At 40.8% G+C, this 22875-nt stretch overlaps 1 protein-coding gene across 1 annotated transcript in view; it reads left to right on the top strand.

Annotated features, from left to right (window-relative positions):
• Spata16 (spermatogenesis associated 16) overlaps positions 1-22875 on the top strand; it is a 269197-nt gene that overhangs the window by 46915 nt on the left and 199407 nt on the right. The window contains exon 2 of the mRNA XM_038348424.1: positions 20029-20174. Coding sequence (XP_038204352.1) covers positions 20029-20174 — 146 coding nt within the window. The remainder of the gene's footprint in view (positions 1-20028; positions 20175-22875) is intronic.

Genomic DNA, 22875 nt, shown 5'->3' with positions numbered 1-22875 from the left:
TACTGTTACTAAACACAGTGTATTTTATTTGCTGAGTCTGGCAACACTCTTGCAGCTCTTATCCCAAGAAGCCTGTTTTCCTTGGCAGAATACTCACTTAAAAAATAATAATGATCTTGCCAGGTGGTTGCACACACCTTTAATCTCAGCGCTTGGGAGGAAAAGGCAGGAGGATCTTTGTGAGTTCGAGTCCAGCCTTGCCTATAAAGTGAGTTCCAGGACAGTCAGGGCTAAACAGAGAAACCCTGTCTTTAAAAACATAATAATAATAATAATAATAATAATAATAATAATAATCCCGTATTTTAAGTTAAAAAAAAGTAATGGAGCATTTGAAAATACTTTTCTTCAGGAAATTGATAATGTTTTGCTGTCCATAAAATATGTATATGCTGTCCTTGCAATATACACAATATGTGTGTGTATGTATGTGTATATCTATATATACATATATATTGATACATATATAAGGTTCTTTGGAAACTTCCAGGTTTGGAGGACCCTACCGATTCCTTCTCTTGGATGTGGGCAGGGTAGCTAGAGAAACAGAAAGGAAAACAACCGTGCAAAGCAGGTAATCATGCTTGAACTAAAACACCTTGCGCATTCAAAATCTGGCTCCTGTGTGGGTCCACTATTAACCTCTTAGGAGGTTAATGTCTGCCAACAACCTCGCTATTCAACACTGAACCTCATCATAAAGGTTCCAGTAGCTGTTAGCGCTGCCACGCTGGAGACCAAAACTCCAGCCCGTACACTTTTGAATAAAGAACAACATCCAGAACAGAGCAGCCTATGCTATCACGTGTGAGGAATATGACTTCTAGAGCCCCCTGCGAAGGGAAACAGGCTGTTTGAGTGAGGAACGTGGGGTTGTACTTTTTGGAATGCTATGGACTATTGTTTGATTTTATGAATGTTTTTACCATGGTCTCTTTTTACGTTTGCCATAATATTACCGTGCACCCCATATGACTCGAAGTTCTCATAACGAGGACTCCATAGAAAGATATTTGTGACTTGTCAAGAAACAGACAGCTACGCCTGAACCTCTGCCTCGTCTCTACCCACTCACTATGAATCTTTGCCCAGTATCATATTTCAAAATTTGCTTTATAAAGTTAGGTACCAGTAGAAATTCCTTAACAAACTAGGACATTTCCAGGTGACTGACACATGATATTGTGACAAAGACATTGTTAGTGCTGGGAAAGTTTGCAAAACCGGCTTTGTGTGGGCTGAAGAGATGGCACAGCAGTTAAGAGCACTGACTCTTCTTCCAGAGACTTTGCTCCAATTCCCAGCATCCACATGGTGGCTCCCAAACAACTTAACTGCAGTCCCAGGGGTCTGACACCCTTTCCTAACCCGCATAGGCATTGCATGCGTGTGTACACAGACTACATTTGGACAAAATATTCATCCATGTAAAATACAAATAAATAGAAACTTTTAAAAATTGATTTGTACTCCAGGTTTCTTCATGCCCTCTAACTAGTGTTAGACTAGTTAGACTAGAGAGTTATGACTAGAGAGTTCTGGGTGTATACTTCCTTCTACTCATCTTCACAGAGACTTGTGAGGAAGGTACCCATAAAGAGTGAGCTTTCGGGAAGAGCCTGCATCTGCCCCTTGAGCACCTCAGGAGGTGCCATGGTTCCAGGGGTCACACACAGCTGAAGGAAGCTCTGCCATGCTCACTGGTGCATTACACATTCCTGCACTGGAGACGTGAGTGGACAGAAACACTCAGGTGTGAGCCGCCATCTGTGTGACGTGGGAGCAAGTCACACTCAGGCATGAGCCACAGTGCATGTGATGTGAGACCAAGTCACACTCAGGTGTGAGCCGCAGTCTGCATGATGTGGGACCAAGTCACACTCAGGTGTGAGCCACAGTGCATGTGATGTGGAACCAAGTCACACTCAGGTGTTAGCTGTAGTTTGCATGATGTGGGACCAAGTCACACTCAGGCGTGAGCCGCAGTTTGCATGATGTGGGACCAAGTCACACTCAGGTGTGAGCCACTTTGTGACGTGGGAGCAAGTCACAGTCAGGCGTGAGCCACAGTACGTGTGATGTGGAACCAAGTCACACTCAGGTGTTAGCTGCAGTTTGCATGATGTGGGACCAAGTCACACTCAGGTGTGAGCCGCAGTATGCATGATATGGGACCAAGTCACAGTCAGGTGTGAGCAGCAGTATGCGTGGTGTGGGACCAAGTCACACTCAAGTGGGTGTGAGCAGCAGTATGCGTGGTGTGGGCCCAAGTCAATTGGAATCAATGCATGCTGCTTTTGATTCAGTCTTTCACTGTATTTAACCAGCAGATACATTTTAATCCCACCCCCAAAAAATAAAAGCCAGTGCTTTTCTCGTCATTATACTTGTCCTTTTTACTTTGCGGTCGCCTAGAGGAGGCAGATTTCTCTGACATGCATGCCTTCTGTCTAGCAGCCATTGTAGTTGCCAGTCCTATTGGACAGAGGACTGAACGACTGTATCGTACTACAGTATTTGAGAATGTAGCGGACTCTGTGCTGTGTGAGTTGGGACCCACAGTTAGTTCCTTAACTATAGCTCTGTGACCGTGAGGACGGCAGTTGCATCCCTGAAGCCTGCATCTCCTCGTCTGGAGAAGGTGAGCACTGCTAACACCTGCCTGGCGTGATTAAATGGAGGTCGGGCACTCAGACAACGCATGTCATACCTAAGCAGTCACTAAATTTCTCTTCTTTTTATTGTTTGTGTTTCACTCCAAACATGGTATAATTATCACATCATATGGGTTTTTTTTCCTTACATATGGTTAACCAAAATATTAAGACAGAACTTTTTCCCTTGGTATGTGTAGTCTGGGGCGGCTGAGTTGGCAGCAGACAGGTTTTGGGGTGCTGTCTCCTTGTTAAGCTTTGTTTTCTAGGCTGAGTCTGTTCAAACTTCACTTCCTGTAAATCTGGCTGAATCCAACCCTTCCTTTCAGGAAAGGAAGATATTTGTTCACAGCCCTGGGGTGCTGGCTGCAGGCAGAGCTCTCTCAGTCTTGGACTGGAGACTGCTGTATTTGTTATCCCCTGCTCCCACATCCCTGGAATCATGATTTTTTTCTCAGACTAAAGGATGAACTCCTTTCTGTTAGGTGTCACTCATCACCAGATCTGGGACTTGGCGCCCAAATTCTCCTTCAGAACCTTACAAGTGTCTTTAAAGTAAAGTTTTTCTCATGTGTTGGAGTTGCTTCACGCACCATGAAAACAACCCGCTCTGTGGAGACGCATGGATGCTGAGCTCCATCCCTATCCAGAGCTTAACTTCTCTTGCAAAGCTTTTCTCTTTTCAGCCAAATGTTCAGATTTGAAAAGGGTACCCTTTCCCCAAATATTGACAGAACTTTTTCTGTGGTATGTTTAGTCTGGGATGACAAAACAGAATATTCAAGGCAGAAATGTCCAGACATGAGAAGCCTGTATTGGAAATCAGGAGATTTTCTGAGTCTTTTCCCCTGCTGTCCATGGAGGTGTGACCTGGACAGAGCCAGAGGTCCTGAGTTTAGGTTTGCTGCCTAGAAGACAGAGGCCAGCACTTGCCCAGCCTGCCTCTTGAAACTTGGTGAAAAGAGATCTTGTATGGAGAAGTGCTATGTAAGTTCCAAATCTCCTTGTGTATCTTTTGTGGTTCAGGATTGACTCTGAGATGCTCAACAGAAACCATAGTTAATGAAGGCTATGCTGTAATTGAGGACCATGGACGGACAAAGGCTTCCTGTAGCCAGAAATTGCACGGCACATCCTCTTCCTTCTGATTCAGAATACGATGATAAAGCGCTGATGATATCAGCAGAGACACACTGACATTTTCCACGAAAGAGCGGCGAGTAATTCCCCCTTGTTCTTTTTTTAAAAGCAAACTCCTTTTTTTAAAGTCATAATATTGACTAATATATTTTCCTCATTTACATAATATAATATATTCTTTAAACTTTTTTATTATCCCTGAGTGGCCATAAAAGTCTCAGATGTTTAAAATGACTTTTTTGTAGATTTACAGCATTCCATAAAAAATTTTAGGTGTAAAAAATATTTTCCAATGAGCCAAAACTATCATAGCCTCATAGATGTTTTTAAGAAGGTGTTATTCATCATACCATAGAATCAGGGTGTTAATTTAAACATACATCTAGGAAGGAAAATATTCACTGATGGTGGTATTAATTTTATACTAACTAGATTCACACTTAATGTAAAAGTAAGGATCAAATGACCTCAGAATTACATTCTTTCATGGATTAGAAAAAATCTTGATATACACAAACATTATAATATCCATTAACTATGCATACATTTCTGAAGTGTTTAAGGGAAATATTAGAAGACAGTGAGATGGGACAAGATCCTGGCAGTAACTTGGTGCTGTGACATATAAATTGAAGTTGAGTTCGTTCTAGCTTGCATCAGTAGCAGCACACAGCTATGGCCTTGTGATAAGATGTACTCAGCCTGCTACTTCCTCTCCCCCAATTCCTTCTAGAAACATTTATCTCCAAATTGGGGTGTTAACCAGATGCTGCCCCCATTAAAACTATGAAGAGAGAGAGAAGTCTCTTAAGACAATATTTTCCAACATGAATTGTGTAAAACTTGTGCTTTAAAAGAAATGAGTTTAAATAAGCAAATCTCCATGTTCAAAATAAATTTGTAGAATTTCTTATGCCATCTCATCCTCTTTGACCTTCTCAGTGTGTGTCTGAGGGTTCTGTGCGCTGAGCAGCCCTGGAGGGAAGGTTGCCATATTTGTTCTTAGGAGCTTTTCCGATGTGACAACCCACAGATGACACAGCTCCAGAACCGCTTCTGTCCAGGTGGTACCTGTGCCAATAGAAGGAAAGGAAGAATGGGAGATGATGGGCCTTGTGTTCTCTCTGAGTCTCATCGCATGTCTTCCTACCAGGACATGCACATGAGGAATTTGGCAAATAGATCCTTAGATGTGTCTTTGATTTCATAGAAGTTATCCTCCCTGCCAGAGCACATTTCTAGCCCTGCCCATGTTCTAGTTCATGACTTTGGGCTTAGGCATAGCCAAAGCAGTGGCCATGGACCTGGAATGAGATTAAACCTGTACCATTGTCTTTCTCTGACACATCCTGCCTTTTATGTGAGAACATGTGTTCTAGAACACACACATCTGTTACAAATTCTAGCTAACTTGTAGTCAACTATGTTTTCAGAACCAAAACCAATTGAACACAGGTAATATCAGCCAACCTTAGTTAACCTGCAGGAGCATGCTCTCCTGTGTGGGCATGCACATGTGTGTGTGCCTGTGTGTGTGTTCATGCATGTCTGTGTCCATGTGTGTGTATGCATATGCGCGCGCTCGTGTGTGCATGATCTGATGCTGTAAGTTGGAAAGTTTGAGAGTGCTTTGTTCCACAGTGCTTTATTGTATTCTTAGGGTATTTGTCACAAAATAATTAATATGGGTATAAATGTCACACGATAATGAAAACAGCTATAGGAAGGAAATCAAGAACATCATTGACTGTGGATCGTTGGCTTATAAAATTTTCTTTCTTAAATATGAAAACTATGTTTTGTCAAAAACATGTGATTCTTGGTAGCTGCCTTTGCTTAGGATAGTTATTACAACATTCCCAAAGGAAATACACCCTCCCACAGAACATAGCTTTTCCTTCTTGACTTAAATAATATGAAGCTGTGAAAAACATTTAATTAGTAAGAAAAATGGATAAAGCAATATATCTTACGTTTATATATTAAAGCAAAGAGTCTCATAAACATTATCCTCAAATGTCTTCCAAATACTAATTTTCATATGGTTACTATCCTGCAAAGGAGAAAGAATAGACTGGAAACTACTGCCCAGAAAGCCAGCAGTTCTTAAAGGAAAACCATTAACTTTCCAGGCTGCTGGACACAAGGACCTGCACTGGAGCCCAGCCAGCAAGTTCCTGCTTGAGAGTAGCAGAACTCTGGCCCTTTCCTTCCATGGCACTCTGTCTCTCCTCACTTAATCCATGGCGTGGTTGCTGCCCCTGCTTCTACATGGCCTAACCTGTGCTTCTAGCATTACGTGGTCATTGCCTCTACTTCTACATGGTCTAACCTTCTGCGCTGCTGGCATCACATGGATATCCTCTCTACTTCTACATGGTCTAACCTTCTGTGCTGCTGGCATCATGTGATCATTTTCCCTACTTCTACATGGTCTAACCTGTGCTTCTGGAATCATATGGTCATTGTCTCTACTTCTATGTGGTTTAATCTTCTGTGCTGCTGGCACCATGTGATCATTTTCCCTACTTCTACATGGTCTAACCTGTGCTTCTGGAATCATATGGTCATTGTCTCTACTTCTATGTGGTCTAATCTTCTGTGCTGCTGGCATCATGTAGTCATTTTATCTACTTTCATATGGTCTTCTGTGCTTCTGGCATCACATGGTCATTTTCTCTACATCTACATGGTCTAACCTTCTGTGCTGCTGGCATCATGTGGTCATTCTTGCTACTTCTACATGGTCTAACTTTCTGTGATGCTGTATCACATTGTCATTGTCTACTTCCACATGGTCGAACCTCTGTGCTGCTGGCATCACATGGTCATTGTCTCTACTTCCACATGGTCTAACCTTCTGTGCTGCTGGAATTAACCAACACTACTTCCTCTATAAAATAGGTGGGTATAATAATAGAGTGATTGTATGTGCAAAAATGTCTTATCTATTTGTCCAATAGGTGTTGACCTATGAGTTTTCCTATCTAACCCACACCCTACTATCTTCTTAATGGTAACCTAGTAAGAAGATAGAGGAAGAACAAGACATGGAGACAGAGAGTCAGAGACCAGGAGATGTAGATAAACAGTGACAGATGATAGAGGAGAAAAGGACGGATGGTAAAAGTGGCCATAAATAGGAAGGCGATCCTTTATAACTGGCAGTCAGCTGAGGGGCAGGATTGAATACTAAGACTGAGGTGAGCAGCAGCCATGGATTTGAACTGCAGTCCACCCCACACTGATGACTTAATACCTTCTCTTGATCCCAGTTCCTCACTGGAAAATTGGGAGTAATAATATGTATTAAGAAACCATTTTGCCAGGCGGTGGTGGCGCACGCCTTTAATCCCAGCACTCGGGAGGCAGAGGCAGGCGGATCTCTGTGAGTTCGAGACCAGCCTGGTCTACAAGAGCTAGTTCCAGGACAGGCTCCAAAGCCACAGAGAAACCCTGTCTCGAAAAACCAAAAAACCAAAAAAAAAAAAAAAAAAAAAAAAAAGAAACCATTTTCCAAAGTGTTGTTTGTATTGGGGTACTGATGTGAAGGGTTATTCCAATGCCAAATACATGACTCTTCATAAGTTGGACCTGCTGCACATGAGCTGAGTCTGCTTGGGATAAACTATCTCCCTGACAATATGGACAACAGCCTTAAAATAAGCAAACCTGTTAACATTATATCCATTTTAAAGGTCTAGCTTTCTGAGTTAAAATGCAGGGGACAAGTTAAGATTTATTGTATTAATTCATCTCACTCCTTACACATTTTATCTGCCTTACCCATAGTGTAACTAGCATTTTTGGGGTGTCCCTTTAAGAAGTCCCAAAGGTTAATGCATGTCATCTGCATGCTTCAGAGCATACACAAATTCCTGGCTGGTCCGACCAAGGTGAAACACAATGCAGTGAGCCCTCAGTGGCCACACCTCAACTTTAAGGACAACTAGGAAAAAAAAGGTCAAGGCTGTGGCACAGCTATTTTAATAAATAGGAGTACAGATGATTAATTACTTCTAACTGTCATTCAACAGCTTGTCACCCAGGGAGTAGCCTTATTTCCCATAAATTTAATAGAGGTCACACCATGGCCTACTTGGCTGAAAAGCAAGGCTCCAGAAACCCCTGTGGTCTTTTAAAGTCCAGTGATGTGTGAACATAATTCTTCACTTCTCTTAGCCTTGCAAACCAAAGTGTCTCTCCTGGGAAGAAACTTGAGTAGATCAATGTGTGCCGTGTTGGAAGTTCCAAGTGATGAGCTCCTGGCTCGTCCCTCCTCCCCATGAATAACCATGAAAATGTGGCACCACCCAGCGTTATTCTTCACGGTGGAGATGCTCTCCCTTCCCTCAGGGAGCAGAAAAGACATCTCCGTCCTCACCTCATGTACCACCACCGGAGTGGAAAAGCCCTAATCCCTAAGGTAAGACACTGGTGTCTGACGAGGAATTTCAAAGATCCCATCAAGAAATTTGGAGGATGGAGGCAAAATTGTTGTGCCTAATTCTCCTCTATGAACATCATTGGCCCACTAGAAGAGCCTGAAGAAAGCGAGAAGTACAATAGCTGCAGCGCTACAGGCACCAGCTGGAATTGTATTTTAAAGCCTAAAGGGAAAACAACTGACGCGAAAGGAATGCGGATGTGTCTGTGTCTAGGCTGGCGGCAGACTTTGCTTAAGTGTGTTGGGTTCCATTCCCAAAAGCACGCAAACAAGTAAGCCTTCTCTACGCCCTTTGCTTACCTACTTCAGAGATTTAGGAGGATCTTTTGCCTTTTGCAGTCAGAACACCAACAGACACAACCCCCTCCTCTTGAAAAGTCATTTCTGGGATGTTTAATGCTATTTTATACCGCAAAGCTATTCTCCTTCTATGCATAAATGTGAAGTTTCGTTAATTATGTCCAGGGCAAAAATGACTCGGCAGAGCTGCTCCCCGAGTTGAGCCGCCATGTTGATAGAACAAGAGGAGTTGGAAGAAGAGCAGTGAGTCCTGCAGGCCGAAGTTCATCTTGTATTTGCTAGTTTTTCTGTTTGCTCCCTTCCTATTCTCAAGGGTAAGGGGAACATGTTACAGGACATATTTCAGGTCTAATGGCATGAGTGATCTGTGGAACAGCCCGCTCTGTTCGAGCATTTTGCCTGAATTTATTTCCTCTGACACAAGGCAGGTCTTTGACAGAATTCCATGCATGTGACTAGGAAATAGAAACATTAGCTCCAGCGGCATCCAGAAGACTTATGTGCTGAAGAAAATCACCAGTCTCTGGCAAGAGAAGGTCTACTGAGTTTCCAGCAGAAGAGCCAGGCAGCGGATGAAAAGGCAGATGAGCAAGTTAAGTCACCGAGTCTTATAGAAGAAACAGAATTCTCATCTAAGCATAAATCCCAGCTTCTGTTAATAACTAGAGCAGATTACAAGATGATTTGGTACAATTTTTAATAGCTGCAAAATAGGGCAATAATATCTACCTTATGGACTTCTTAGAGTCACCAAGATTTTAAATGCAATTAACATGTTACTATGGCTCAGAATTTGTTAGAGTTCATTACTAATGGAATCTTTAATATCTTTTACCTTTTAGAAATTGTCCTGTACATTTCTAATTTTATTTAACATAATATAGATTCTTCTTGCTTCTTATTTCTTAGTCTAGAATTTATTCTGCAATTTAATCTTTAATTTTTAGAATTTTCATTATTTCCTACAATTCTATTATCTAAACTACTCATTCCAAATAATCAAAGGACTATTTGCTGATGAAAGAATATTTTATAATTTGGTGGCTTTTATGTACGTGTGTGCAAATGTGTTCAGGTATGTGTTCATATACTATACATGTCTACAGCAGCCAGAGATCAACCCAGCTGTCACTTATCAGAAACTGCACACCTTTTCTTGAAACAAATTTCTTACTGGCTTGGGACACACCACACAGGCTAGGGTGGCTGTCCTGCAATCCCCAGGAATTCTCCTGTCTCTGTCCCCCAAGTACTGTAATTACAAATGTGGTGGGCCTGCCTTAAATGTGGATTCCAGGGATCAAACTCAGGTTCTCCTGTTTGGAAAACAAGCACTGTAGTGGGTGGGCTATCCTCCAGCATTGTACTGGGTGGGGGGACTATCTTCCAACACTGTACTGGGTGGGCTATCCTCCAGAATTGTACTGACTGGGCTATCCTCCAGCACTGTACTGGGTGGGCTGTCCTCCAGCACTGTACTGACTGGGCTATCCTCCAGCACTATACTGATTAGGCTATCCTCCAGCATTGTACTGACTGGGATACCCTCCAGCATTGTACTGATTGGGCTACCCTCCAGCACTATACTGACTGGGCTATCCTCCAGCACTGTACTGACTGGGCTGTCCTCCAGCACTGTACTGACTGGGTTATAGTACAGCATTGCACTGATTGGGCTATCCTCCAGCTCTGTGCTAATTGGGCTATCCTCTAGCATTGTATTGATTGGGCTATCCTCCAGCATTGTACTGATTAGGCTATCCTGCAGCTTCTGTCTTCCATGGTTTGGTATGAGAAAGCACATCTTGGTATTGAATGCTGGGCTTCCCACATCTCTATCTTCGTTGGGTTTCTTCTAGGTTGTCTTCATTCTCACACAGACCTTTGTCCCCTATAATCAAGACCCCCAACACCAGCTTCTGTGAAATTACAAACACCAGCATGCTTCTAAAAGCTGTCACATGGGCAGAGCATTCACCCAGGTGTAGTCTGGTGCGTGCTTGTAATCCAGTCCTTAGGAGGCTAAGAAAAATTATTACAAGTTCAAAGCCATCTTGGAGTTACACACAAAGACCTTATTTCAAAAAGAAATATAAAAGCAGAACATTCAAAAATCCCAGGCTTATGGGAATTAATAAAAATTAATATGAACATAAAAGACAGGATGTAAATGAACCAAGCAGATAATCCATGCAAAGGCCCACTCTTGGAAAAGAAATAAAGAAAGCAGATGGTAAAGTTTTGAAAAATAATAAGCCTACTCTTTCTTAACTAGCTCTCATAAGAGACATGAAAATAAAAGCTATAATTTTTCTGAGAAATCACAGATGCATACTACAAAGTTATGCATAAGAAAAACTGAAATAAATGAATTAACTATTGAAAGACATTAGCAAACAAACAACCACCAAAAAGGAAATCAAGAGGGAGAAATAAAGTCACAAAGAATGAGTTAGAAAGAGGGAAATTCACAGATTTATCTGAACATGTTGCTCTTAAAGAAAACAAAATAAAATAATCCAATTTCTGGCAATTCTGGCTAAGAACTCAGCAGAGCCAACAGAATTGCACAAGTACTAAGACTGATCAGAAGGCGGTCACCTTGGAGCATGTGTTTTAAAATGTTCTCAGAATAACAGTGTTCTCCACCGTAATGACAGATTTTATGGTCTAGGTGAAACTAATGATTTTGTGGGAAAATAAACATTAACAAAAATGGGAGTCAAACATCAAAATCCCTGGCAGGATAAGTTAAGTGGTGGAAAGGTGGAAGGAACTGAAATCAGAGTGTTTTCATTAACTTATTTCACCGTGTTCCCAAGCTGTGAAGAAGAGGGGGTACTTCCCATCTGCCTCACAAAGCATAAGCCACAGACCACGATGCAGTAGCTATAACTCAAAACAAATCATTGCAGTGGTTTGAATGGGAATGGCCCTCCAGGTTTATATATTGAATACTTGGGCCCCAGTTTGTTGAACTGTTTAGGAAGGCCTAGGAGGTGTGGGCTTGGAGGAGATGTGTCACTGAGGATGAGATTCGAGGTTTCAAAAGACTGATGGGTTTCTAGAAATGTTTCCAAATGCATACCCTCTTTTGTCTCCCCATCTCATCACAGATTGGAAATTCACAGGGTTGGATGCATGAACTGTAGTACAGATGTTTGGGGAGAATCTCCCACCTAAGTTGCTGGGGCTGGAATAGGCTCTGTAGAGTAGAACTCACCAGAAGTTGGTTTTCTCATCTGAAGATGAGCTGATCAACCTAGGCATCAGAACTTATAACAAAGTTTGCTATTGAGTTTTGTTCCCAGGCTATTTGAGAGGATATATCAGTCCCGTGTGCCTTCACTACTGGGGTCGGGTTTTCAAAATCTCTTTAGATACTGTCTGTGCTGGTTATTTTTCTATTTCTGTGATAAAACACCTAGGCAACTTTTAAGGCTATATTTGGGGCTTACAGTTCCAGAGGATTAGGATCCAAAATGGCAGAGACAGCAAGTGGCAAGCATGGTGGCTGGACCTGGGAGCCAAGAGCTGTGAGTTCACTCTCCAACTAACAAATGGGAAGCAGAGAGAACTAACTGGGAATGGTTTCTGAAACTTTAAATCCAGTCTCGGTGATACACTTCCCCCAACAAGGCCACATATCCTTCCCCAAAGGGAGGCAACTAGAGCCAGGTGTCCACATGTCGAGGCTTACGGAGGACATCTCATCCTAGCCATTACACGATTACTGTTTAACACCACTCCCAGATATGTGAGGGTCATCCACACTTCCTGATCCACATTCCTCTGCTGCCAGGAATATCTTCATATGTTCCTTTGGCATGTGTGTATCCTTTCAAAGTAACTGTGTCTTTCCCACACCTCAAATTGGATGTGTGTGTGTGTGTGTGTGTGTGTGTGTATGCACATGGATGTGTGTGTGTGTATGCACATGGATGTGTGTGCGTGTGTGTGTGTTGCGGGAGCTCCTTCCACTCCTTCAGCCAATAGCCGCTGAGATATCAGCCCATTGGGGCGTGGTCTCTCTTTTTAAAAAATGCGGCCACTTCCCTCCACTCGCGCTCTGGCTTCCAGCTCAGCTTCCAGCGACTAGGCTCCCTTCCTGATTGCGCAGAGGGCTGTTGGCTGGGAAGGTGATCTGTAAGTTTTTCCCCTTTAAATAAATAACTATTCTATTAATCATAATTCCAAACTGATGTGGGATTGTTTGTGATTTACGCCTTCATCTGGCGCCCGATGTGGGGCGCCATTCTGTAGTGTGGAGCTGTGGGCCGCCCGGCTCCCAATCACCGGCTAGCTTTACCCGAAATAATTACACGGAAACTGTATTCTTTTAAACACTGCCTGGCCCATAAGTTCCAGCCTCTTATTAGCTAATTCTCACATCTTTTGCTTTAACCCATATCTAATAATCTATGTAATACCATGAGTGGTGTCTTACCCGGAAAGATTCAGCATGTCTGACCTGATGGCTGGCTTCATGGCAACTGGCCCAGAGAGCAAAGGCTTTTCATGACAATGAGACACATCTGCTCCTGGCAGCACCAATCTACTTCAAGAAGATGATGGGCATCGAAGAGGATCCTTATGGAGTTTGATAGCAATTTGCACAAGAAACTGCTCTTGCCTGGACTGTTGCAGAAACTGGACACAAAGAACCCACAGAGAGAGGACTGCTGAATTTGCCTAAATGTGAGATGATTCTTTGGGGTTCCTGACTCATGAAAGAGTCTGTGAGACATTCTACAGGACACAACAGATACTCACTGCCTTTGAAATTTCCTACTTCATGGAAATGTCTGCTGGATACTTACGGACCTGTAGGCCAAAGATGGATGCCACAACGGTACAAAAGAACTTTGGGTGACTGTCCAGGTAGCAAGATGTCTCTGTCATTTCTAGAGTTTTGAAAATAGCTTACTTCTTGTTCACCTAGGTAATATTGTGTTCTTCTGGAGTCTTTGATGGAGTTGAAGAATAAATAGATAGTTATAGTTTTCCTTAGTTATGATAAAAGATAAAATAGATATAAATATTGTAACTGTAATTCTTACTTGAAAACTATTTTGTTATATATAATTTTACTATGCTGAAGTGAAAGCCTTTCTTTTTTGTTTAAACAGAAAAGGGGGAAATGATGTAGGTGTGTCTTCTATCTATCGGATGATTTCATTGGTTAATTAATAAAGAAACTGCTTGGCCTAATAGGTTAGAACATAGGTGGGTGGAGTAGACAGAACAGGAAGAAGGAAGTGAGGTAGATGGCTCAGACAATTGCCCCGCCTCTGCTCTCTGGGCTAGTTGCCATGAAGACAGCCACCAGGTCAGACATGCTGAATCTTTCCGGGTAAGACACCACTCGTGGTGTTACATAGATTATTAGATATGGGTTAAAGCAAAAGATGTGAGAATTAGCTAATAAGAGGCTGGAACTCATGGGCCAGGCAGTGTTTAAAAGCTAGCCGGTGGTTGGGAGCCAGGCGGCAGGAAGCCTGCCCACAGCTCCACACTACATGTGTGCGCACATGTGCGTGTGTACGTGTGTGCGCGCGTGTGTGTGTGTGTGTGTGTATGTATGTGTATGTGTGAATGACCAAAAATTGGTATATATGTATGATTTGAAAGGGTAGAGTTTGCATGCTGGGCTGCGCACACTAGATTTGGTGACCATGGGAATGTGTGGTTGATATGTGTCACATCTAGGGGAACTAGGAAACAGAGAATTGAGGTCAGCATAGGACCAGGATAGATAGGGCCCATACGTTCAAGCCCAATCAACTCCTAAACCCTCTCCCAGCACAGCACCTCCTGCCAGGCTGAAAGTGCTCAAGCCCAGAGACCTGGAGGGGGGACATTTCACACTCAAACCAAAATCTTGTTCATCAAAACGTACAATCCTCTCACAAATCTTCAGAGATTTCTAAAAAGTATAACCCTGGAATAAAATTTGTTACCACTCATTGTTCAACAGTTTAAGAAAGCTAACATATTAACCATAAAAATCTTGCTAATGATGGTCTACTTGAAGGAAAATGTGTGGTAATCATTTTGAGACTGAGACAGTATATCTGTTATTATTGGGCTTTGAAAAAAATCTAATAACAAATTTTGAAATTTCTTTGTCCTTGATATCTAAAAATAGGTTGGTCATTTATTACTTAGAGGAAACATGAGCAACCTTAGGAAAAGTATCTTCTAATGTCAGAGTATAATCACCTTACTATTTCTAGAAAATAAACAAATAATTGTGTATGGTATATATCTTCTTCTTGAAATTTGAGCTTGATTCTAATTGGCTGCTGAAATCTCTTTTTAACATCTACCATCTCATTAAAACAACTCTATCTATAAAAGGTTTTAGTGCATTATTCCTTTAAATATTGTAATTTTTTCCTTGCATTTTTTGAGAATGATCTGGGGTTCCTTCTTAACCAAAAATTAGCGTTTAATATTATTTTTCCTAATTCAAAATATTTTTACTGAAATTAAAATTCTGTAATTTAATGCATTTTATTCCTATAACTCCATGGCTTATTATGCTAAATATTTGAATAAAATATTTTTCAGCAAACAAAGCAGGGCCCAGTGGCTCTCCTTCATCAGACTGACAGATACCACATGAAAGTCCTCCATCTTCAGGAGACTTAACCACTCAGTCTGTGAAAATGCCGGCATGGGAATGTTAAAGTTTCATAAACTATGCACGATGTCATTAAGATCGCAATGACGGCCTTCTTTCCATAGTGACCTCCAATGGTACTCTCCACTTTAGCAGAACACTTCGCCTTATTCCAAGACATTATCTTATAGTAGATGCCCTGGTCCTCTTGCTCTTAAAATGTTTTTGTCCCATCTTCCAGACTGTTCCCTGACCTTACATGTACAGATGTTTTCATAGATGCATCAGCTGGGGTTGCGCATGGTCAGCTGACCTCTGCATCTTATTCCGAGATGATTTCAACAATGCACTGCTTTGAAAATAGCAGCTCAGCAATCTTTGATAAAAATCAATAAAGTTCTCAACACTGCAATGCTTGATTGATAGAGTAAGATTATCGCAAATGCACACAGAACTGACCCAGAAGCTGGCTGTTTCCTTGTTTTAATCTGAGCTGACAAATTATCTTGTCTTTCACTGCTGTCTTAGAGTTTGGTTTCATGAAGTGTTCTCTTTTGTGTGTTATGAATGGTCATTTTTATTGCTTTTCTGTCCTTGAGTGTCATGAACGTGGAGACTATTGCAGACATCAGAAGGCTGAGTGTTTATTCTTCACTATCTCTCGGTATTCTTAGACAGTCTTTAATATAAGAAGTCTGGAGGTCGACCCCTCTTGTCATGAGGGATCTAAGTGTCCTAATGGACTACTCACAGACCCTTCTCTGTGGGACCTACATCTATTCATCAGGATGCGCTTGACAGCGAAGGTCTGTCAACACACAGCAAGGTGAAGAACACAGACAACGATTGGCTTGTTTTACTCTTAAGAATTTACGAGTAAAAATTCTGATTTTATTTAAGAGATAAAAAGTTTACAACTTTAATACTAGGATATCATGAGTAAAACCACATGAATTATAGTAATGTTTTCATCCATGTTTGTTTTGCATTAATAGTTAGGCCATACAATTGATTTTTTTCTGGAAAATTCTGTTTAGTTATTTCCAGATCCCGTAAGTTCAGACTGACAGAGGAGAGGAAAGCTGTGTCAGATGACATGTCCAAAAGGTCATGTTTTCTACAATTCCATTTTAAAGTCTGCTTACAATCACAGTTCTGCAATCAGGCTCTGGGGAACACACACTCCATCTGTGTCAATTGCCAGTCTCATCAAGTTATCTCCAGGAGCTGCCGAAATTTAGCACCGGCTGAGCTCATTCCATGGCATCCCCTACATATACTCTGGTTTCCTTTGTCTTCAAAGTAATTGAAATGGTTTTTTAAGGGTTTTCTGAGATCACTTACAAAGATAGGAATGAAATCTGACACGTTTGTGAGAGGTAGTTGAAAGGTGAAAGTCCTGTTCGGGTCCATATATGTAGCTGCTGTTCAAAAAGATGTCAAAATTCCTGTACTTAAATGTCTACTAAAGAGGAAAAAGAGAAACAAATGGACAAGGATTAGAAACAGCAATGTATACAGAATTACAATTATTCCAACTTGATGAAAAAAGGCTTAATTGACTCATATCTAAATGTGAATGCAGCAATGCTGGCCTGGCAGATAGTATTAGGTGCTCAGGAAACATTATCTATGGGATGTATATACATGCTCTACCTATCAAAATGGCAGAGTTTTAAAACAATACGAATCAAGATAAAGTAGCAAGATAAACCAAGATAGAGTAGCAGTTAACTAGCAATGGGAACTATGAATACGAAATATCTGTAATCTACATTCTTTTCCAAATAACTTATTTTGGTTTTGTTTGTTTTTTAATATTTTTACACCTGAGATAATATTACTCTATTTATATGTCTACCTCTCTCTCCTCATTTCATTTCCTCCCATGTTCTGTCTATTCCCTCTCAAATTAGTTTATCTTTTAAAAATTTTATTGCTACACACACACGCACATACATGTACATATGTGCATGTGTGTATATCATGCTAGCTCCATTTAGTGTGGTTCATATGTATATATTTTATAGCTGACCATTTGGGAATGGATAACCATATGGGGTCTCTTCCCTTCAGAAGAATCTCCTTTTCTTTGCAGCCATTTATTGCCTATAGTTCTTCATCTAAAGTGTACCTTGTTCCATTTCCCCTGTCTGTGTTGGCTGTGTTATCAGCTGGAGGTATCACCAAGGTGATCTTGTTTCCATGTAGTTCCCCTATCATACACAGAAGGCATTATCTTATAGTAGATGCCCTGGTCCTCTTGCTCTTAAAATGTTTTTGTCCAGTCTTCCAGACTGTTCCCTGACCTTACATGTAGAGATGCTTTCGTAGATGCATCAGCTGGGATTGTGCATGGTCAGCTGACCTCTGCATTTTGGCCAGTTGTGCATTTCTGAGGAGATCTCTGCTGTACACAGAAGCTTCCTTAATAAGGGTCTGAGCTCCACATGTCTGTATTTAACACTTACTCTTTTTGGGAAAGTGACTGCAGTAGGTTCTCTACTAGGTTCCATGACATCACATGCCAGGTAGTGGGCTAGCCTTAGAGTACCAAGCATAAATTTCTGATGTGGGATTCCCCTCTGTATGTTGTGAATATGTTTCATTACCATTGGTTAATAAAGAAGTTGCTTTGGCCTATGGCAGGGCAAAACAGAGCTAGGCAAGAAAACTAAACTGAATGCTGGGAGAAAGAAGGCAGAACCAGGGAGATACCATGTAGCCAATAGAGAAAGACACCAAAACCTTACAGGTAGGCCACAGTCTTGTGGTGGTACATAGATTAATAGAAATGGGTTAATTTAAGATGTAATAGTGAGCTAGAAATATACCTGAGCCATCAGTCAAACAGTATTGTAATTAATATAGTTTTGTGTGATTATTTGGGTCTAGGTGGCCAGGAAATAAATGTGCAGTCTCTGTTGACAAATTTCTTCCTTTTGAATGCAATTTGAACCCAATGAAATGGCTTTTATTACCTCGAAGATGTATCAAGTTGATTGTCTTTCTTAGCTGGTCGTTTTTTTGTGGTTCATGAACTTCACAGATGGATAGTACTACAGATTGCTTTGCTCCATGGGCAGCTTCCATAGAACCTCCAAATACAATGAAAGATGGTTTTCTGAAAGGAGCTTCCAGGTCAGTCCCAGCTTGATTCTTTGCAGCCCTGTGTCTAAAGTGTATATCGTCTTCAGCCATGTGGTCTTACCTTCAAGTTCAGGGGAGCAACCAAGGGCAACAACATTAGCCTGCATTGTTTTGGAAGTCTTTTGGATTCCCTGACCAATGACTGGAAGGGAGGTGTGGCACTGGGTTATCTGTTAGTCTATGGCGCTTGTGGGAAAACAATATCGCCCTCTTAGCATAATTTAAATAATTTAAACTGTATATACCTGTATACACATAGACTCACATATGTATATTTCATATGTATTTTTGAGGAAACAAAGTGATATATTTCCTATGGCTTTTGCGAACCTCCTTAGTGTAATTTATCCTCCTCGCTCCCACTCCCTCCACATCATCCCTCTCTTCTTTTCCCTAGGAAGAGTCCCTCACCCCCTTTTATCAGCCCTCTTAGGGTTCCTACTACTGCTAGCCCTGGTCCTTTTTACTTTCCTGGTTTCTGAACTTACTCCTGTCCAAAGATTCAAAGCTGAGATCTATAAGTAAGAGAGGATATACAGTGCTTCTAGTTTGAGATAAAACCAAAAAGGCAAAATACTTTAGAAGACAGCTACTGTCAACAAAGCTGCATTTTTAATAACAAGCCGGACACAAGACTGTATCTATTGTTCTCTCCGGTGAGAGTGTTTCTCCCAACATAAGTATGAATAAAGATACAGAAGATCCAAGAAGCGTGTATTCTGAATGAAGTCGTTGGGCAGAAGGTGTAGTTTCCCCTTCCCCATAAGCCTCCCTGACAAGAGCGTTAGAGAACTCTGGGAGGGAAGAAGTGCTGACCAACTGTCATGCTACTGACACCTTGTTCATGTTTGTAGTTCACCCAAAATATTAATTATTTTCTTCCTACAGTTCATCTATGTTGCCCAGAAACCACTGACTTCCTGGAATTTTTATTAAGAATTCCATATTCTTGCCATGTTTCTCAGATACTGTGGCTTCTGCCAATAAATCCTAATAAATTTTTCACTTTTCTTTCAGTAACATCCTAGAGAATCTGATTCAGACTCAAATTAATCACCGATCATGTTAATGGCTCCTAGGAGTTTACTTCCGATACCCCTTATTATATTAAATCAAACTTGATAGTGAGCTAGATTATTGCTCCGTTGGGTTTTCATAAAAGCACTGGTATTTAATATAATTTATGCCAGGTTTTCTCCTCATATCTTTGCTTATTGTGTGCTTTCATTTTTTTTAATTTCTAATATTTTTATTTTATTATTTTTAAATTTTTCAGACAAAATGTAGACTGGTGAACACATTGCCCACAACTCCTCACCCCTCCTTCTCTCATCTCTCTCATCTCCCATTGCCCTCCCTGTTCTTTAGACAGTTTTACATCATTTTTCTTCATACGTACACACATGATTTTATGTAAAAAAATGTGTGCTTTCATTTTAAAACAGACATTTTTGCAAATGGCACTCTTCAATATCTATCACACCTTTAAAATATTTTATAGGTAAAATTTCCCAGTAAAATATGACATTTTTGTTATACTCACACAATAATGAACAGGAATCACTTAACTTACAATCAAAATATTAAGATTTTACATAATTCTGAAAATTATTTGTACATGTGTACATCTTGCTTATTGAAAAGCGAGCACCATGGCAGCAGAATGACAGCAGAATGACAGCTTACAGTGCTGTTCTGTTGCTCTTCTGCAGCTCTGCAGCAAAGGGGCAGCTCTGGGAAAGCCGTTTGACGCGCATGCTGAAGACATAGCAAGTGTGGCCAGTTTCATCGAGACCAAGCTCGTTACATGCTACCTACGGATGAGGAAACCCGACCTGGCCCTGAACCATGCACACAGGTAAAATGAGCACTAATGTCTACAGGTGAGAACTACACACACATGTTTATGTTTGGGTTCACCTGTCACTTACCACTGTGTTTCAGTTTAAAGAGAAAACCCCCAAAATTACATGTTGCCCAATTTGCAAATCTGAGCAAATTCTGAAGCCTACAAAGGGAAATCTCAATTTCTAGAGGGAGAAGAGACCCAGAAGTGATTGTTCACAATGCAAGGGGAAACGGCTTGAGCAAAGAAAGGGAAGAGAGAAAGGAAGGAAGAGAGGTGCTGGTGAGGGAGCACACGGGAACTCGGACTGTGGATATCTGGTGTCAGTACGGTTGATTCAAAGGATGCTGATGTCCTCCAGACAGCTTTCCAAAGGCATAAAATAACAATAACATAATAATCTCTCTCCTTAAAGATTCACATTTCATGTTTGTGTCCTTCTGTGGAATTCTGTGTGGTTTTGTAACCATGTGAGTTCCTAGAATCTCCATGGTTACTGGGCCTACTTTGCAGGATGTGAAAATGTACCTGCCTCATAGTCAATTTCCTAAAGTTCCTATTCTCACAATGAATAACCCATTGAAACCTGCAGCAAGGATGAATGGATTGTGCTGTACTGTTCAGCTCTCACTTCTTGCCTGGCTCACAGCAATTTACTGGGATCTTTTTGTTTCCCATTTTCTAATCTTACCTCCTTTGGACTATTGAGTATATAAATGGCAAAACTAATGTCAATATAAAAGCCAAACCTTCATCTTAGTAGTCACTGTGGGTCTTAGCCAACATGAGTTACGTCCATTGCAAACCACACTGAGTAGGATAGAAATGGTGTACCCTGTCTTCACAGCTCTGAGAGTGGGCTTGATTGACAGCAAGGACCTCCAGACAACAAAAGCACTTACTTTGTACCTCATAAGATCACCTTCTTGAAGAAATTCTCGCATGTAAGAAAACTGCAGAGTCTAATAAAAACATATTCCTTTTGACTCCAAAGGAAAATTCTTTCTTCACTAGACTATCTAGCAAATTTTATACAGTCAGAGTCCCAATCTCAGGAAACATGGCCTTTCAAAGAATATTGTTCTATTTCCATTTGAAAGATGCAGTAGTGGAAACACATATTTCAGTATGTCAAAAATATTAGAATGTCAGGATTATTGGGGAGTACAATGTGAAAAACTCATTACAATTGAGACTAGTTTTCTAAAAATCCATAGGTATATGCAAGGAATAATAAGCTGAGATGTGAATAAAGTAATTATATGTCACCTCCTTCATGTGTTATCACACATTAAAGGAAACCACTATGGAAAATATCTTTTGTATGTCAATAAGAATCACATTTAATCATGAAAGTACCTCAATGTAACAATTCTGTTCAGTTATGAAAATATGCAATGAGAATAAAGAAATAAGAATCTGCAATTCAAACAGAAGGACAATAAGTTTTCACTATGCTGATGGTGGAAGAGTCAGCTCGCTGTTTAAGTCATTTTCTGTTTTAAAAATAGGGAAGTTGTTTCAAAACCTTGAACATTACTGGAGTAAATCATGATGGTGATGATGATGATGTGAAATATTGAGACTGACTTTTTGTCTACTGTTTTCTGCTGTAAAAGAGTTTGCATTTCTGTTTCTAAAATTGAGCATTAAGTAATAAATGTGATCCAAAAGAGATTAATGTTGACCAAGGTTTCTGTCCTGCCCAGTCCCATAGTTGTTCAGTCCCAAAGAAATACACAGAGGCCTACATTAATCATAAACTGCTTGGCCTATTAGCTCAGGCTTCTTATTAACTCTTATAACTTGTATTAGCCAATAATTCTTGTCTGTGTTAGCCACATGGCTTGGTACCTTTTTCAGTGAGGCAGTCTCATCTTGCTTCCTCTGTGTCTGGGTTTCTTTGTATTGAATGCAGACTGACTCTTTCCAGAACTCTCCTGTTCTCATCTACCAGTCAATACTTCCTGCCTGGCTACTGAAGAATCAGCGTTTATTTAAAATGCAATGGTACAGACCATTGTCTAAATGCTGCCCAATGTGTGGACGACTGCATCCACAGAAAACCTGAGAGAGTTTGGGAAGTGATTGTTGACACAAAATAACAGTGCTAAGCATGGCTTCTAGGTAACATTTTCTCAGGTGGGCTCTCTTTGCTAGAGGCAAGTGCATCTCATTTAAGAGAGGTTTCCTGACTCAGCTTTAGCTATGAAACCTGCAGCTCTCTTAAGAGACCCTGCCACTAAACACTTAAATGGTGTTGATGGATAGCTGTGAGCATGCTTCTTGATGGTGGCAGGGATCTTGAAACTTAATAGAGTTGTGGCAATAAACATGGCTCCAGCCAGTACCTGTGCCATGAAGCTAAACTCTCAAAAAGCTAAGGAATAGAATGGATCCAGCCTTCAAAGCCACAGCTTTAATCGTAACCATATCACTTAGTAAATTAAAAGACTCATGTAGTCAATAAAAGAGAGATATACAGTAAAGACAGGTTCAGATGAATAAAACCTCTAAATGGTATAGAGTGTGTTTAAAAATATATGTAGGCTTTGGAGAGAAAAGAAAAAAGAGATGAGAGAGAGAAAGAGAGAGAGAGAGAGAGAGAGAGAGAGAGAGAGAGAGAGAGAAGAGAATAGTTGGGTGTTCTAGCACATACTTTTAATCCCAACAGTTGGGAGACAGAGGCAGACAGATCTCTCTGAGTTCAAGG

This window comes from Arvicola amphibius, chromosome 11 (assembly GCF_903992535.2).
Source record: "Arvicola amphibius chromosome 11, mArvAmp1.2, whole genome shotgun sequence".
NCBI classification, from domain to species: Eukaryota; Metazoa; Chordata; class Mammalia; order Rodentia; family Cricetidae; genus Arvicola; species Arvicola amphibius.
This window is presented reverse-complemented; position numbering and strand designations above follow the sequence as displayed.